General features: G+C 33.5%; 5 protein-coding genes across 7 annotated transcripts in view; 3 read left to right on the forward strand and 2 right to left on the reverse strand.

Annotated features, from left to right (window-relative positions):
- LOC107366091 (tyrosine-protein kinase transmembrane receptor Ror-like) overlaps positions 1-18,769 on the forward strand; it is a 60,905-nt gene that overhangs the window by 15,865 nt on the left and 26,271 nt on the right. The window lies entirely within an intron of this gene.
- On the forward strand, positions 2,464-3,964 carry LOC149093783 (uncharacterized). Of its 2 annotated transcripts, XM_089267083.1 has the most exons (4): positions 2,464-2,594; positions 2,646-3,196; positions 3,251-3,497; positions 3,554-3,964. In XM_089267083.1, the coding sequence occupies exons 1-4, from the start codon at positions 2,534-2,536 to the stop codon at positions 3,844-3,846; spliced, it is 1,152 nt and encodes a 383-aa protein (XP_089123209.1). In that variant the 5' UTR covers positions 2,464-2,533; the 3' UTR covers positions 3,847-3,964. The 2 variants fall into 2 exon arrangements, with proteins under 2 accessions (XP_089123209.1, XP_089123208.1); XM_089267082.1 differs by having other exon boundaries at positions 2,534-3,196.
- On the forward strand, positions 3,914-5,547 carry LOC149093784 (uncharacterized). Its single transcript, XM_089267084.1, has 5 exons — positions 3,914-4,054; positions 4,122-4,340; positions 4,421-4,839; positions 4,920-5,181; positions 5,237-5,547. Exons 1-5 carry the CDS (start codon positions 4,039-4,041, stop codon positions 5,407-5,409), a joined length of 1,089 nt encoding a protein of 362 aa, XP_089123210.1. The 5' UTR covers positions 3,914-4,038; the 3' UTR covers positions 5,410-5,547.
- LOC149093785 (uncharacterized) lies at positions 7,138-8,771 on the reverse strand. The gene is made up of 5 exons (XM_089267081.1): positions 8,631-8,771; positions 8,345-8,563; positions 7,846-8,264; positions 7,504-7,765; positions 7,138-7,448 (listed from the first exon to the last, which is right to left on the reverse strand). Exons 1-5 carry the CDS (start codon positions 8,644-8,646, stop codon positions 7,276-7,278), a joined length of 1,089 nt encoding a protein of 362 aa, XP_089123207.1. The 5' UTR covers positions 8,647-8,771; the 3' UTR covers positions 7,138-7,275.
- LOC149093786 (uncharacterized) lies at positions 8,721-10,221 on the reverse strand. 2 transcript variants are annotated; one of them, XM_089267080.1, is made up of 4 exons: positions 10,091-10,221; positions 9,489-10,039; positions 9,188-9,434; positions 8,721-9,131 (listed from the first exon to the last, which is right to left on the reverse strand). In XM_089267080.1, the coding sequence occupies exons 1-4, from the start codon at positions 10,149-10,151 to the stop codon at positions 8,839-8,841; spliced, it is 1,152 nt and encodes a 383-aa protein (XP_089123206.1). In that variant the 5' UTR covers positions 10,152-10,221; the 3' UTR covers positions 8,721-8,838. The 2 variants fall into 2 exon arrangements, with proteins under 2 accessions (XP_089123206.1, XP_089123205.1); XM_089267079.1 differs by having other exon boundaries at positions 9,489-10,159.

Consider the following 18,769-nt stretch of genomic DNA (forward strand, 5'->3'; position numbering starts at 1 on the left):
TGATGACATGACCATGGAGATTTCATGACAAGATCATTTCAATATTAAATTAAAACTAATCATGTTCAAAATTTTCAACGAGCTCAGTTCCCCAATAGATATCATCTTCATTTCTTTCCTTGAAAATGATGGCTTTATTTCTGATTCTCTCGGCTCTCATAACACAAATATCGTTGCACAATCTTAGCTTGTAGAAAAATCTTTTGAGCAGCTGATTGTTAGAAATAGCCCGTAAGTTTCTATTCATACAGCCACTAGAACCAGTGTGAACACTCTGTGATTCGAATGTTTTGAATTTCTTAAATACAACGAATGAATGACTTAAACATGTTGTCCGTGAACTTGATGGTAATCCAATGAAATATTCAATCAAACCAAAGTTAGGCTTTTGATTCAGACCGATACTGTGAGAAAAGTAATAAGATGCAGATGTTCTTCTGTAAGTGTAGATCATAGAATGAAAAATCACTTTATCCAATTTGATTCTTGGAAAGATCTTAGCATTATCTCTGGTGGCCCATGGTGCGCATCGTTTTAATGTTCTTAATACTTGTTCATCTTCAATCATACTAAGAACAGGTTTATCAATGAACCTCTTCACTTCATGTGATTTAAATGGTAAGAACTCTCGTATTTCATCAGGTAAATTACCAACAGATTCATCGCTGAAGCCTACTACTGCTTTACTGAGGCAATAGGTCTTTGAAATTTGATTAAGTTGACCTCTTGTTCCATGAAAACCTTGCTTCAAATTGTACATGTTGTTCTCGTAAACAAATGCTGAAAAATTTGTACAATTTCCGATTTCTGATATTTGATGGGGTAAATGTCTCAGTAAGTGCAGGTTGAATGTCATTGAGTAAACACCAAAAATATCCTGATATGATTTCAAAAAAATACCGATTAAAAATTGTAAATCATTTATATCTTGTCTTGAAAGCTCTTTTTGCACCATTGTCCGAAGAATGATAACAAAACACGATATTAACTTGAAAAAGTCATCAGAAATTTTTCCTCTGAAGATTGGTAGCAGATAAAAAGCTGTCATCCTTAGTTCATGTGCTTTCCAATGCGTTAGCAATGATAATGGTCTGACTTTCCTAGTAAACTCGTGTGGTATTGCTATGATCTTGACATGTTCATCGAATGTGTTCGTTAAGTTGGCTTCTCTTTGGATGAGTTTCAGTAACAAAGCTCTGAATATGCCTTCAAGACAAGCATGCATGTAGTCAACAGGAACTTGATTGGGAACTTTAATAAGGCTAGTAAGTATAGTTGAACCATGAATACCATAATGAGGTCTTTCTTGGTTACTTGCAATATTCGCTGCTTCGATGTAAAATTCATGTGATTTCAACGTTGGATTATCATCAACATCATACCGGTATATTCTGTGATTCCGATTTCTGTGATCAGCTATGGATTCACATCTTTGCTTACAGTATGGGCAGCCAAATTCAGCATTGAAAAGCATACAATTTAAAGACTTCGGTTTTGCCACTGAATCCATTATGATCAAACCGATTCTAACATAGACAATGATTTCTCGTCCGCCAACCATCAATATCTTGCCATTGAAAAGATCAGACAAAGGATTTTTAATACATTTTTCCCATAAAAGATCATGTTGCACTCGTTGAGAACCCCACCAAATACCAGCAGTCATCACGTTACTCTTATTGTATCTCCTATGGTGTGGTAGCTCAGCGATAGTGAATGTTAACGGTGTCACAATTGTATTATTTGACTTAACCATTGAGGCATCATCTAAGTTCAACAGTAATGTGATCTTGGCATGATCTTGACATGAAAGTGTCACCAAATCAGACCATATCCGCTTGTAGCATGTACTTTCAATGAAATCACCAAAATTGTTTGTAGTTCTTATATCCTTATTGATCAAATACTCAGAATTATTCTGCATGATGTAATTTATCGATGATTCCATGCCAAACACTGACAAAGATCCATGGTCCTGTGAACAGCACTGTGGCGTTTCCAGATTGGTAAAATCCATTGACAAACAATGATACTTGAATAATGAGAAATTTATACTGCAATTCGAGAAAATTGTGTCTTTAAATTGCTTGTAATCAGGTAATTTAATACTACTGTCAGTGATGAATTTTATCAACGTGTAAAGAGATTTAGATGCGACGTCATTGATTTTAAATCTCACTGACATCGAGGAGAATAGTTTAAAAATTGTGTTGATTAGATCTTCATTCGAGATTAGTTGATTTGTAATTGGCACAACGATATTGCTGTCTAAATGTTGTTCAATCACATTTGAATGTTGAGATGTGGAAGAGGATTCATCAGTGCTAATATCACTTGAAGATATGGCCACTCTTATCCTTCTTCTTCGTCCATTGTTACGGTGATAAGATGTTGAGAATGATCTTATTCGTTTAGAGCACATAATTTATTTGATAAGATACACAGATAATTTAATTTAACTATTATAAATGTGTAGAAATTTGGTCACTTTAATGCATTTGAAATCATTCACTGTTTCTTCATTGTGATCACTATGGATACCGATAAAATCAAACAGTTGTTTGAGTCATGTGATATGAGCATTAAATTGCAAGGTGAGTTTCTAATACCATTAATGATACGACATTTACTAATTTATTCCAAAGATGCCAGTGTTATTTATTGTAGTGAAAATTATACGGATTTTACCATAAGTAAAGCTCGTTATTTTGCCAAAAAGGTCAATGATGTCGATGCTTGGATCGAAAATCAAACTTCAAGACCTGATCCATTCGATGATAAAAGTCAAGTGAAGGTTGTGTTTTACGGATCATCCAAAGAAGCTAACAAGATCTGTCGTGATCTGAAAGGTGATGCAGCTTTAATTATGAAAGCTAAGCGGAATGATGGCTATTCAGCATCAACTTCAAGACGTGGAAGCTCAGACAGGAATTTGCGGTCTAAAACTATCACTGATATCAATCCAACGAGTGGGGAAGCTATTAGTATGATTCGTGCATTGGAGAATAGAATTGAATCACTTGAAGCGAAAATGTCTGAAATTGAGCGGTCAGTTGACGACATTTCAGATAAATGTGATGATTTGAAAGATCAGAAGGATGAAGATAATGAAATCGAGATCATTGGAACTAAAAGTAATCATAGAATAGCTGAAATTGCTTCATCAATAATTGAGAAAAAAAGACTAAGTAAAAAGGTGAGTTCATGACAAGAACATGCCAAGATCTTACAGTGAACATTATTTTTACAGTTTATCAATCAAGTCAAAAAGTGGACCCATAAAGATCTTAGTAATGATCAGATTAAACAAGTAAGGAGTGCTCTATTGAGTGGGTCAACTTTAGCATCGAAGGTGGCTATTAAATTAGGTACAATCATTTTTGGGGATGAAATGCTGCGAAAAGCTCTACTCGGTGTTAATGGTGAGTTTACAAGAAAGCCACGACAATTTGAAAGAAAGGAAATTATTCCAAAAGAAAAAGAACAGATTCTCAGAGGTAAGGTCTTACTAAGATCATGTTAAGATCTTATAATAAAAATTTCAATTAAACAGATGTACTAGCGCTTTATGATGAAAGCGTATTCACTGATGGCCAGGGTTGGAATCAAATTGTGCGTGGTCCAATTAATCAAAAAGGCAGGGAAATCCAAACAGATACAAATAGTATTAAAAGAAAAGATAAATCACCAAGTCCACAATTCAGTAAAAGACCGCGAATAGCGAGTGATGATGAAGATACAAGATCTCCTGATGAATGTAATAAATTCAATGTATCAAATTTTGAGCCACCATTTTCACAGCCACTTCAGAATGAAATTGATAATTCTTCTGAACATGAAGATTGAAATATTTTTATATTGAAATTGGTTGTAACACTTTGAAATTTTTGTACGGTCCCTATATTTTTGCACACATGTTTTCATCATAGCAATTCTCTTTAGAATAAATTCAACAAGTCAATTACTCAGCGTTCATTATTTATTTCCTTTCGTTTCTCGATTTAATTCTGACTCTTATTATATTCTTGAGTGATTAAAATGGGCTCTCAAACAGGTAAGTGACCAAAATTATAATGTTATTATTTTGTTACTAATAATATATTCTCTGTTCACATTTTCAGATGATTATTGGATTTGTTATAAAAATGTGAGCAATAAGGAGTTCCAATGCATAAAGCTTTCAGATACTGACAAATCGAAGATTGAACTGGAATATTATCTTAACAAAGCCCTTCCCGTTTTCATGACAATATCTGATGAAAAAATGATGGTTCGAATCATCTTGATTGGATCTGAAGAAGAGGTTAAAAGTCATAAAGATTCCATCACATCAGCTAAAGGTAATTCTATGATCATGCCATGATCATGGCAAGAAAAATAATCACATTCTCTAATTGCAAGCGTTCTCCTCCATTTTCAGACAAAGCTGCTTCCGAGCTAAAAGATTTTATGGCAAAGACGTTAGAAAATCAAGATAAATTAATGGAAGCCATGATGGCGCTAACGCAAAATCAAAAAGAACAAGAAAATGAAATCAAGGCGATCCGGCTTGAATTACAATCACTCCATCGAAGTCCAAAAAGCCCTTCATTCCCATTGAATTCTCCTGGACCTAATACTGGAGCAAGTGGTAATTCTCAACCTGACTCTGATGAATCTGAAAAAACTCAGCTATCCAGTAAGAGCTACATTCCTGAAGGATACATTAAAGCTCCTGCTGCTTCAGGTCGCCATGAGCTTAAACATATCGTCCCTGTTAAACGTTTCATTCCAAATTCAACCAGTCAAATAAGGTTGACTGGTGATGAAGTACTGGCAGCTGCAAGGAGAAATCCTGAGGTAAGAATGGTTTCATGACATGACCTTACTATGACCATGATGATATCGTAAAATTTATCTATTCTTCTCTTTTTATTCAGTGGCTCAAGACAGTTGAAAATCTAAAGATCAGTGGTATCAGTGAAGCTTCAATGTGTTTAGTTAGAAATCTACTAGTTGATGGACCGACCTCAGTGAGGAAGCTTTCACGAGCCCTGGCTTCATCAATTTATGGTGATAAAATACTTGCTACTTTCTTGATGGGATACGATGGCAAAAGTGGCCGAAACATACGCTTTGACCCACTAAAGACTGGTCCAGAAAGGCAAACATTACCAATAGATGAAGAGATGAAAATGAGAAGTAAGATCTTACCAGTTTCTTAGCAAGTTAATTTTAATGTTACTTTTTCTTATAGAAATTTATTCAATCGTTGATGAGATATTTGAGCGTCAAGCAATATGGAGGGAGCTTGTCGCAGATCCGATCAACCAAAAAGGAAGGGACGACAAGAAAAAGTCAAAACTCAAAGTCTTAGTCGCAAGTACTTCAGACAATGTTACTGACAATGTCAATGAAAGCCAACAATGATACCAAAGCAATCGCCATAAAGATCATTCAAGTTCTTGAGAGAAACAAGACATTATTCATTTAATATTTTCATAACAAACCATTTTCATTATTTCATATAATCTCAAGATTTAAATAAAAAAGGATTAAGATCACGAAGATTTTATGCTGAATCATCAATCCCTCCATGTTTGAAATATTCGCGTACTTTTACATGAACACTAAATGTTCTTCACAATTTATTTTGAAGACGTTGTATGTTCATGGTACGATCATGCCATGCTCATAATCCATTTTTGTGAGTTACTTCATTGAATAATATCTATTTTTCGCGAAAAGCTACTATAAGATTTGCCAAAAGTTGGCTGATTTTGCACTCTTTTTTTTAAAAATTCTATCAAAGATTTTGAAAATTTTTATGAATAGAATGTAGTCTGAAGTTAGTGAAAAAACTTCTAATTCTTACAATTATTAGCTTGGTTTTAGTTGCAAGACCGAACAGATAATATTAGAATGATCTTGTGTGTCTCTCCTTCAATAAGATCCCATAGGTTTTTTAACCCGGGATTTCATGTTTGCTTTTTTCATTTGCAATGTACTTTTTCAATTCAAACTTTTATTCCGACAATGTTTACCCAATTTGCTGCCTTCTTTGGATGCCAGCCTCTTCAATAACCTTTGCCAGTCTAGCCAGCTCGGTCAACTCTGTAGCTGGCTATTCAGCCTTATATATTACCCTTGATCTTTATCGTGTTCAGTCAATGAAACTTTGGGTTAAACACTTAAGACACTCTCGTAATCAATTTGATGCATCAAACCTATTAACATTCATCATCTCCTGTCTCAACGAGTACGACTATCAAGCCAAAAGAACTCGAAATATGGCCTTCCTCGGTATAACCATATTTGCTATGACGGCCAATTTTTTCCTGTTCGTTTCAATAATCATTAAACCCTATTCACAAGCTTTTCGCATGTTCTTTATTTTCCTTGGTGCGTCTTCAATTTTTGTCACCATTTGCCTTTGTTATGCTGCTGCAGCAGCATAACAAAGGCATGTTAATAGGCATGTTAATAGGCATGTTAATAGGTTTGATGCATCAAATTGATTACGAGAGTGTCTTAAGTGTTTAACCCAAAGTTTCATTGACTGAACACGATAAAGATCAAGGGTAATATATAAGGCTGAATAGCCAGCTACAGAGTTGACCGAGCTGGCTAGACTGGCAAAGGTTATTGAAGAGGCTGGCATCCAAAGAAGGCAGCAAATTGGGTAAACATTGTCGGAATAAAAGTTTGAATTGAAAAAGTACATTGCAAATGAAAAAAGCAAACATGAAATCCCGGGTTAAAAAACCTATGGGATCTTATTGAAGGAGAGACACACAAGATCATTCTAATATTATCTGTTCGGTCTTGCAACTAAAACCAAGCTAATAATTGTAAGAATTAGAAGTTTTTTCACTAACTTCAGACTACATTCTATTCATAAAAATTTTCAAAATCTTTGATAGAATTTTTAAAAAAAAGAGTGCAAAATCAGCCAACTTTTGGCAAATCTTATAGTAGCTTTTCGCGAAAAATAGATATTATTCAATGAAGTAACTCACAAAAATGGATTATGAGCATGGCATGATCGTACCATGAACATACAACGTCTTCAAAATAAATTGTGAAGAACATTTAGTGTTCATGTAAAAGTACGCGAATATTTCAAACATGGAGGGATTGATGATTCAGCATAAAATCTTCGTGATCTTAATCCTTTTTTATTTAAATCTTGAGATTATATGAAATAATGAAAATGGTTTGTTATGAAAATATTAAATGAATAATGTCTTGTTTCTCTCAAGAACTTGAATGATCTTTATGGCGATTGCTTTGGTATCATTGTTGGCTTTCATTGACATTGTCAGTAACATTGTCTGAAGTACTTGCGACTAAGACTTTGAGTTTTGACTTTTTCTTGTCGTCCCTTCCTTTTTGGTTGATCGGATCTGCGACAAGCTCCCTCCATATTGCTTGACGCTCAAATATCTCATCAACGATTGAATAAATTTCTATAAGAAAAAGTAACATTAAAATTAACTTGCTAAGAAACTGGTAAGATCTTACTTCTCATTTTCATCTCTTCATCTATTGGTAATGTTTGCCTTTCTGGACCAGTCTTTAGTGGGTCAAAGCGTATGTTTCGGCCACTTTTGCCATCGTATCCCATCAAGAAAGTAGCAAGTATTTTATCACCATAAATTGATGAAGCCAGGGCTCGTGAAAGCTTCCTCACTGAGGTCGGTCCATCAACTAGTAGATTTCTAACTAAACACATTGAAGCTTCACTGATACCACTGATCTTTAGATTTTCAACTGTCTTGAGCCACTGAATAAAAAGAGAAGAATAGATAAATTTTACGATATCATCATGGTCATAGTAAGGTCATGTCATGAAACCATTCTTACCTCAGGATTTCTCCTTGCAGCTGCCAGTACTTCATCACCAGTCAACCTTATTTGACTGGTTGAATTTGGAATGAAACGTTTAACAGGGACGATATGTTTAAGCTCATGGCGACCTGAAGCAGCAGGAGCTTTAATGTATCCTTCAGGAATGTAGCTCTTACTGGATAGCTGAGTTTTTTCAGATTCATCAGAGTCAGGTTGAGAATTACCACTTGCTCCAGTATTAGGTCCAGGAGAATTCAATGGGAATGAAGGGCTTTTTGGACTTCGATGGAGTGATTGTAATTCAAGCCGGATCGCCTTGATTTCATTTTCTTGTTCTTTTTGATTTTGCGTTAGCGCCATCATGGCTTCCATTAATTTATCTTGATTTTCTAACGTCTTTGCCATAAAATCTTTTAGCTCGGAAGCAGCTTTGTCTGAAAATGGAGGAGAACGCTTGCAATTAGAGAATGTGATTATTTTTCTTGCCATGATCATGGCATGATCATAGAATTACCTTTAGCTGATGTGATGGAATCTTTATGACTTTTAACCTCTTCTTCAGATCCAATCAAGATGATTCGAACCATCATTTTTTCATCAGATATTGTCATGAAAACGGGAAGGGCTTTGTTAAGATAATATTCCAGTTCAATCTTCGATTTGTCAGTATCTGAAAGCTTTATGCATTGGAACTCCTTATTGCTCACATTTTTATAACAAATCCAATAATCATCTGAAAATGTGAACAGAGAATATATTATTAGTAACAAAATAATAACATTATAATTTTGGTCACTTACCTGTTTGAGAGCCCATTTTAATCACTCAAGAATATAATAAGAGTCAGAATTAAATCGAGAAACGAAAGGAAATAAATAATGAACGCTGAGTAATTGACTTGTTGAATTTATTCTAAAGAGAATTGCTATGATGAAAACATGTGTGCAAAAATATAGGGACCGTACAAAAATTTCAAAGTGTTACAACCAATTTCAATATAAAAATATTTCAATCTTCATGTTCAGAAGAATTATCAATTTCATTCTGAAGTGGCTGTGAAAATGGTGGCTCAAAATTTGATACATTGAATTTATTACATTCATCAGGAGATCTTGTATCTTCATCATCACTCGCTATTCGCGGTCTTTTACTGAATTGTGGACTTGGTGATTTATCTTTTCTTTTAATACTATTTGTATCTGTTTGGATTTCCCTGCCTTTTTGATTAATTGGACCACGCACAATTTGATTCCAACCCTGGCCATCAGTGAATACGCTTTCATCATAAAGCGCTAGTACATCTGTTTAATTGAAATTTTTATTATAAGATCTTAACATGATCTTAGTAAGACCTTACCTCTGAGAATCTGTTCTTTTTCTTTTGGAATAATTTCCTTTCTTTCAAATTGTCGTGGCTTTCTTGTAAACTCACCATTAACACCGAGTAGAGCTTTTCGCAGCATTTCATCCCCAAAAATGATTGTACCTAATTTAATAGCCACCTTCGATGCTAAAGTTGACCCACTCAATAGAGCACTCCTTACTTGTTTAATCTGATCATTACTAAGATCTTTATGGGTCCACTTTTTGACTTGATTGATAAACTGTAAAAATAATGTTCACTGTAAGATCTTGGCATGTTCTTGTCATGAACTCACCTTTTTACTTAGTCTTTTTTTCTCAATTATTGATGAAGCAATTTCAGCTATTCTATGATTACTTTTAGTTCCAATGATCTCGATTTCATTATCTTCATCCTTCTGATCTTTCAAATCATCACATTTATCTGAAATGTCGTCAACTGACCGCTCAATTTCAGACATTTTCGCTTCAAGTGATTCAATTCTATTCTCCAATGCACGAATCATACTAATAGCTTCCCCACTCGTTGGATTGATATCAGTGATAGTTTTAGACCGCAAATTCCTGTCTGAGCTTCCACGTCTTGAAGTTGATGCTGAATAGCCATCATTCCGCTTAGCTTTCATAATTAAAGCTGCATCACCTTTCAGATCACGACAGATCTTGTTAGCTTCTTTGGATGATCCGTAAAACACAACCTTCACTTGACTTTTATCATCGAATGGATCAGGTCTTGAAGTTTGATTTTCGATCCAAGCATCGACATCATTGACCTTTTTGGCAAAATAACGAGCTTTACTTATGGTAAAATCCGTATAATTTTCACTACAATAAATAACACTGGCATCTTTGGAATAAATTAGTAAATGTCGTATCATTAATGGTATTAGAAACTCACCTTGCAATTTAATGCTCATATCACATGACTCAAACAACTGTTTGATTTTATCGGTATCCATAGTGATCACAATGAAGAAACAGTGAATGATTTCAAATGCATTAAAGTGACCAAATTTCTACACATTTATAATAGTTAAATTAAATTATCTGTGTATCTTATCAAATAAATTATGTGCTCTAAACGAATAAGATCATTCTCAACATCTTATCACCGTAACAATGGACGAAGAAGAAGGATAAGAGTGGCCATATCTTCAAGTGATATTAGCACTGATGAATCCTCTTCCACATCTCAACATTCAAATGTGATTGAACAACATTTAGACAGCAATATCGTTGTGCCAATTACAAATCAACTAATCTCGAATGAAGATCTAATCAACACAATTTTTAAACTATTCTCCTCGATGTCAGTGAGATTTAAAATCAATGACGTCGCATCTAAATCTCTTTACACGTTGATAAAATTCATCACTGACAGTAGTATTAAATTACCTGATTACAAGCAATTTAAAGACACAATTTTCTCGAATTGCAGTATAAATTTCTCATTATTCAAGTATCATTGTTTGTCAATGGATTTTACCAATCTGGAAACGCCACAGTGCTGTTCACAGGACCATGGATCTTTGTCAGTGTTTGGCATGGAATCATCGATAAATTACATCATGCAGAATAATTCTGAGTATTTGATCAATAAGGATATAAGAACTACAAACAATTTTGGTGATTTCATTGAAAGTACATGCTACAAGCGGATATGGTCTGATTTGGTGACACTTTCATGTCAAGATCATGCCAAGATCACATTACTGTTGAACTTAGATGATGCCTCAATGGTTAAGTCAAATAATACAATTGTGACACCGTTAACATTCACTATCGCTGAGCTACCACACCATAGGAGATACAATAAGAGTAACGTGATGACTGCTGGTATTTGGTGGGGTTCTCAACGAGTGCAACATGATCTTTTATGGGAAAAATGTATTAAAAATCCTTTGTCTGATCTTTTCAATGGCAAGATATTGATGGTTGGCGGACGAGAAATCATTGTCTATGTTAGAATCGGTTTGATCATAATGGATTCAGTGGCAAAACCGAAGTCTTTAAATTGTATGCTTTTCAATGCTGAATTTGGCTGCCCATACTGTAAGCAAAGATGTGAATCCATAGCTGATCACAGAAATCGGAATCACAGAATATACCGGTATGATGTTGATGATAATCCAACGTTGAAATCACATGAATTTTACATCGAAGCAGCGAATATTGCAAGTAACCAAGAAAGACCTCATTATGGTATTCATGGTTCAACTATACTTACTAGCCTTATTAAAGTTCCCAATCAAGTTCCTGTTGACTACATGCATGCTTGTCTTGAAGGCATATTCAGAGCTTTGTTACTGAAACTCATCCAAAGAGAAGCCAACTTAACGAACACATTCGATGAACATGTCAAGATCATAGCAATACCACACGAGTTTACTAGGAAAGTCAGACCATTATCATTGCTAACGCATTGGAAAGCACATGAACTAAGGATGACAGCTTTTTATCTGCTACCAATCTTCAGAGGAAAAATTTCTGATGACTTTTTCAAGTTAATATCGTGTTTTGTTATCATTCTTCGGACAATGGTGCAAAAAGAGCTTTCAAGACAAGATATAAATGATTTACAATTTTTAATCGGTATTTTTTTGAAATCATATCAGGATATTTTTGGTGTTTACTCAATGACATTCAACCTGCACTTACTGAGACATTTACCCCATCAAATATCAGAAATCGGAAATTGTACAAATTTTTCAGCATTTGTTTACGAGAACAACATGTACAATTTGAAGCAAGGTTTTCATGGAACAAGAGGTCAACTTAATCAAATTTCAAAGACCTATTGCCTCAGTAAAGCAGTAGTAGGCTTCAGCGATGAATCTGTTGGTAATTTACCTGATGAAATACGAGAGTTCTTACCATTTAAATCACATGAAGTGAAGAGGTTCATTGATAAACCTGTTCTTAGTATGATTGAAGATGAACAAGTATTAAGAACATTAAAACGATGCGCACCATGGGCCACCAGAGATAATGCTAAGATCTTTCCAAGAATCAAATTGGATAAAGTGATTTTTCATTCTATGATCTACACTTACAGAAGAACATCTGCATCTTATTACTTTTCTCACAGTATCGGTCTGAATCAAAAGCCTAACTTTGGTTTGATTGAATATTTCATTGGATTACCATCAAGTTCACGGACAACATGTTTAAGTCATTCATTCGTTGTATTTAAGAAATTCAAAACATTCGAATCACAGAGTGTTCACACTGGTTCTAGTGGCTGTATGAATAGAAACTTACGGGCTATTTCTAACAATCAGCTGCTCAAAAGATTTTTCTACAAGCTAAGATTGTGCAACGATATTTGTGTTATGAGAGCCGAGAGAATCAGAAATAAAGCCATCATTTTCAAGGAAAGAAATGAAGATGATATCTATTGGGGAACTGAGCTCGTTGAAAATTTTGAACATGATTAGTTTTAATTTAATATTGAAATGATCTTGTCATGAAATCTCCATGGTCATGTCATCAAACAAAAATCAATATTTAATCAAATCTTGTCAAATTCATGTTTCAATTACTGATTAAATATTAACAATTAAAAATCTATCCATTCTTTCTAATATTTTAAATAATTTCATATCACATAAATTTAAGGCTTTTAAATTAAATATTATCATGCTGAAAACCATATTCATTTCTTAGCAATTGTACTTCACTAATATTCCTTGTGTCAACATGGAAGGTGATTTGGCAAATCATGAATACTTGCAAACGCAGAATTATTTTATAGTTATATTACAAAAATCTTGATAAATCATTTTCTACAGTAAGATAATTCTTGATATTTCAACCCGGGATGGTAGTCGATAGAGTCAACTGATATGCCAAGATGGATATTGAAGTTACAGTTCGGTAAAAGGGTTCAACTAAAGATGGAAAGAGTTTCAATTTACATTGTCTCAAATGATTGTTGATTAAACAAAGGTAAATGGTGAAATTGTATCGAATAGCGTTTCGCCTTTCAATGATTAAAAAATATTCTCGCATAATAAGGCATGAAATAATAGCAAACAAGACAACCGTAAATATCGCTGTATGCGACTTTTCACTTTTATAGTGTATATTGGCCAGGTAAAGGGAAATGGTTTCATTGGGAAAAAAGATAAACATGAAAACTCGAACAATTGAAGAGAAAACGGAAAGTCGAATAAGTAAATATATTGGGTGAACTTTAGAGGGGACATGAGTTCGGTACTTTTGATTGCAATATTTAAAGCCATACTTTGATGCTCTCAAAGAAATTGTTAGACTTTCAAATTGTTTCAATGATTTTCCAACCTCAAGGAAAGCTTCACCTTTAGAGTAACCGGTAAAGAGTAAAATTTTGCTCATTAGTTGATGAAATGTTGCTATAAATTGAGTCAAAATTTGATACATTTTTGGTTAAATGTTTGGCCAAATAAGTTAACCCGAAAAGATTACCCGAAGTTTCAGACTTCACTTTGGCAACTTAATTGTTTTGCTTTTGTTTTTCACTTTACGACTCTATGGGCTAAATTAACTGATCAACAATGAGTCGGATCACATTAAGTAAAATCAATCGCTAATGAATTATTCTGATGAAATGAGAAATTATTTATTAATATTTATTCATTAATTTATGACGTGATGATTGGTTATGCAGGTTAATGGTTTAATATGAGTATTCAATCTTCAGATCAAAAATCGTTAATTTGACAGTTATTTTGATATTTTCAAGGTGAAACTGGTTTCGATTAGTTTCTTAGTCTTTTGACGGTTCATCTTTGCTTTTGAAAATTTTCTGCTTCTTTTGCCCTCAGTAGGTGCTCTTTGATGAGAAATTTTCAAGTCAATATTGATTTGGCAATGATCATGATAATCGTATTCAGGATAATCAAGTGAATGGTTAAAGGGCGTTCCATTGAAATGAAACAATCTTGACTGATTAAACTTTATTTTGATGATACAATTTTTTACGATTAAACCTTGTAAACTCAAATTGTTTGCTTGGTTTCCATTCATTACAATTTCAAGTTTAACATTGAACAGTTCAAGTCAACTTTAGGAAATCAAGAAAATGGTCGCAATGGCAGAAGAAGGAGAATCAAATGAATGCCAAAGGAGAAAGGATTTGACTCTTTGATTTGCATAATTGTTGGTAAAAATAAGAGATGTTGGCCTGGAAGGAAAACTTGTGATGGAGGAAAAGATGACTGAATGGTGAAAAAAGCAACTAGCAAAAGATGGAAGAAGGAGGGAAGAAAAAAAAGATGAAAAGAAATGCATATTATATTATGTGGCCAGGGAATGGAAATGCCTATTCATTGGAGTTGCAGCGAGAAAAGTACATTTATTCCTAATCTAATATACAATGTTATATGCATGGAGAGAAAATGAATGAACAAAAAAATGGCTCAAAGTTTAATTTGAATTTCATGGATGATCAATTTGATTGCATTATCATTGGTCACATGAACAAGTTAGAAAACTGAAAAATTCATTTTTCAAGATAAATTTATTCAAAATAAAGAGTTTCAGCAAATCTATGTGATTATCAAATGTGAAGCCAAAATGAAACAAAAGCAAAGGTTCAAAATTTTATTAAAAAAATTACCAGTTCTACTTTTCATATCAAAAATGGGTAAAAAGACTTGACACAAATTCAAGTTCAACTGTAGAAGCATTATCATCAGTAACTTCAACCGGTAACTCTGTTAAGCCAGTAAACTAAGCTAACTCAACAGCTTCAGGGCCAGTAGCAGTAGCATCGGCTTCAGATTCATCGCCTGGATCGGCATACTAGCCCAGGATCATCTCAGCTCTCGGTAAAATTGACAAAGGTCAATAGCCATATTTACCTAAGATTAAAATGTTATGAATCATTTATCGAAAGCTTATGATGAGCAAAGTATGCTTCCCTGAAAATCAGTGGACGGCAACGAAAATTGACATATTTTTAATACTTTTTTAATGGTTAATCAGTGGTAATTATTAAATTAAGTTACATGTTGCTTCGGGTTAGAATAGTTTTTGTTTCAAATTGCAAACAAGAAGCATAAATACGGAAGCGAATTCCAAGCAGAACTGAAAATTAACAGAAATAATCAACATTTCAAATTGGAATCAAATAAGAGATTGAAAGGGTTAAAAATTTTACTTACAAAAACGACAAAAGTTTTTGTTACTTGCAAACCTCCATCAATAGTTGTCCCATTGTGTGGACTTAAAACTCGGTCTAAAATTTCAAGAGCCTCGAGATGAAACAAATTGAATTAATTGATCAGTATCTTAATAACATTAAGTTTATAATGTAAATATTTCCTGATGAAATTCACTGTTTTCTACTCAAAATCATTAAATCTTGGTACATATTGTATTAAAGCTATTAGTTGATGTCTTACCTTTAAAGATACAGACAAGTTAAACTTGTTGTAGCGACAGCTCAAGTGGAGTTGATGGTACAGATTATTCAACTAATAGTCGGGAAAAAGCATGAAACATTATCATTGAATTTGTTACAAAAAACAAATATTTCAATTATAAGTTTTAAATCAATCTTGATTTTGCATTGAATGAAAAAGTGTCTCTTACTTGACTTAAAAATGTAGCAGTAGCATAACAAAGACAAACGACGACGATAATTGAAGAGGAACCTAGGAAAATCAAGAAAATCTGAAAAGCCTGTGAATAGGATTTGACGATCCCTGAAATGAAAAGAAGTAAATTTGTCATCATAAAGAACATGAACATTCCAATGAAGGCCAGCTTTCGGACTCTTTTAGATTGATAATCGTATTCGTTAAGACAAGAGATGATCAAAGACATAATTTTTGATTGAACTCGTGTGTCTTTAGTGTGTTCGTTTCTTAAATATTTAACCCAAAGTTTCATCGATTGAACCCGATAAAGATCAAAGGTTATATGCAGAGCTAAATAGCCAGCTACCGAGTTGACCGAGTTGGCTAGACTGGCAAAGGTTATCGAAGCAGCTGGAATCCAGAGAAGGCAGAAAATTCGGTAAACATTGTCGGAATAAAAGTTATCATTGAAAAAGTAAATTAAAACATTGCAGGTAAAACATGAAATGGTAGCCGATAGAGTCAACTGATATGCCAAGATGGATATTGAAGTTACAGTGCGGTAAAAGGGTTCAACTAAAGTTGGAAACAGTTTCAGTTTACATTGTTTCAAGTGATTGTTGATTAAACAATGATAAATGGTGAAATTGTATCGAAAAACATTTCGCCTTTCAATGATTAAAAAATATTCTCGTATAAGGAGACACGAAATGCTGGCAAACAAGACAACCGTGAATATGGCTGCATCAGATTTGTCGCTTTTGTAACGTATATTGGCCAGGTAAAGAGAAATGTTTCCATTGGGAAAAAAGATAAACGTGAAAACTCGAACAATTGAAGAGAAAACGGAAAGTCGAATAAGCAAATGTATTTTGTCCACTTTAGAGTTGACATGAGTTCGGTTCTTTTGATTGCAATATTTAAAGCCATAATTCGATGCTCTCGAAGAAATTGTTAGACTTTCAAATCGTCTCAATGATTTCCCAGCTTCCGTGAAAGGTTCACCTTTAGAGTGACCGGCCAAGATTAAAATTTTACATATTAATTCATGAAATGCTGCTTTGCATTTAGTTAAAAAGCCGTACATTTTGGTAAAGGTTTAGTCAAATGGTTTGTCAAGTTAAACCGAAAAGAGTACTTGAAGTTTATAATGTTCACTGGCAACTTTTCACTTTCTGTACCCACTCAAGTCGGGTCGCAAACATTTATTATATTGTGCGCATAATGAAATAGTTTAATCAATTTAGTTTTATTTTAAGAAAACTCAATTCCTCTACGGACGAGGGTTTTCACAAAAAGCAAGTAAAAACCAAAAAAAATAATTGAATTTAAAATTGTATATTGACAGTGACAACATTTCAAAGGAACCTCAGAAACGATAAATCGATAATTGGTTATTAATGATTTTTATCGAAAATTTTCTCATTTTCCATGAAAATTCGTGTTTGGGATGCGAGTATTAAAATGTGCATAGAAACTGTATTCACCTTTTAAAATAACTTAATATCTGCTGATTGAATGAATGAATTGCAGATGGCAACCAGAAAATTTTAAGACTAAACTGTCGCAAGCCTGAAAATTGATCAAAACGAGTTGAAACCTTGAAATTAAAATGTCAAGATAAGTGTAAATTTAACGATCAATGAATATTGAAGACTCGTAATAAGCCATTAACAATATCAATAAATAATTTCTGATTCAGAATGATTCATTCTCACACTTGATCATGTTCAGATAAATCAACATTAATAGTTTGACATTTTTGTTGCCAAAAATGGGAGAATCCAAAAATTTAAAAAAGCATTGGACATTGAAATGAAAGGCAATTTTAATGGACACTGAAAAAGGTCAGAAACTTAAAGTTAACATTGAGCTTTGAGTTTCTCACTTTTCACTCTTATAAACATTGTTTGTCAGTTAATCATGTTAATGATTATTTTTAACTTTTACCTGAGTTACATTTGAATTATCATGAATAACTAGATGAGTGAAGATTAATGAAAAATAATATTTTTGCCTGTTTCTCATTTAAATAATTTGTCACTGTTTAATAAGATTGTATCAACAATTATGTTACTTTTTCCCTTTTTCACCAGCTTTAGCCTGCTTTAGCCCTGATTATCATCATCATCGTTAAGCTTCTGTTGTTGATTGTTTCCTCATTTCAATGATAATTAATCAACCTCATGTTGTACAGATTGGTTGATTAAAGGGCGAAACAAAGAAAAGTTGAAAAAAAGCTGTTGATGGGAAAAGACAATGAAACATTTTGTCTGTTCAATGGCCTATGTAATTAGTCTTAACCCAATACAGTATTTACCAGAAACACTGAAAATCTTGGAATCAAGTTAAGGATTAACTTTGACAATCTGGTAAAGACGTTTTCGCCTCAATTAATCTCAACCTTTTTCCTCTTCTAAACCCAAGATTCATCTCCATCCAAGACCTTGATTATCATTCATCAAAACAAATTATTCCTCAATAGCAAAGTCACAATTGTATTCAGGTAAACACAATTAGAAGCTGTTGAAATTGGAAAACAGAAAAAGACTAAAATCTCTAGTTTCATGAAATTAAATGAAACAATGAACAGTGAAAATTGAACTCTAATTGGCTACTTTTTGTTTCACCTGAAAGCTTCAAATTAGCTAGTTTAACCACAAAAATGGATGTTGAATTGTTTTCCGTTTCCTGACTTTTGCTCCTCTTTTACCCTTTTGTTTCACCAAATCACCTTTTTTGTTGAAACAATTATCTGATGATTAAATGGCTATTTATTTGTATTGCACTTGCAACCCGATTCACAAGGAAACCTTTTTTGACAAACAATTTCCTTCCAATAAAAGGTAATTCAATAATTTCGGGTTACAAGTGCCAAGTAAAACCTTTTAACCCAACATCAACCGGTTCATTATGGCAACAAATTTGATCAATTTCTCATCAATATCAATATTCATTTGTTTAAAGGTTCATTCATATTAACATAATATTTATGTTAAAAATGAGAAAATATT

The sequence above is a fragment of the Tetranychus urticae genome, chromosome 2, assembly GCF_039701765.1.
Source record: "Tetranychus urticae isolate SD_2017Ah chromosome 2, NJAU_TeUrti_SD_1.0, whole genome shotgun sequence".
In the NCBI taxonomy this organism is placed as follows: domain Eukaryota; kingdom Metazoa; phylum Arthropoda; class Arachnida; order Trombidiformes; family Tetranychidae; genus Tetranychus; species Tetranychus urticae.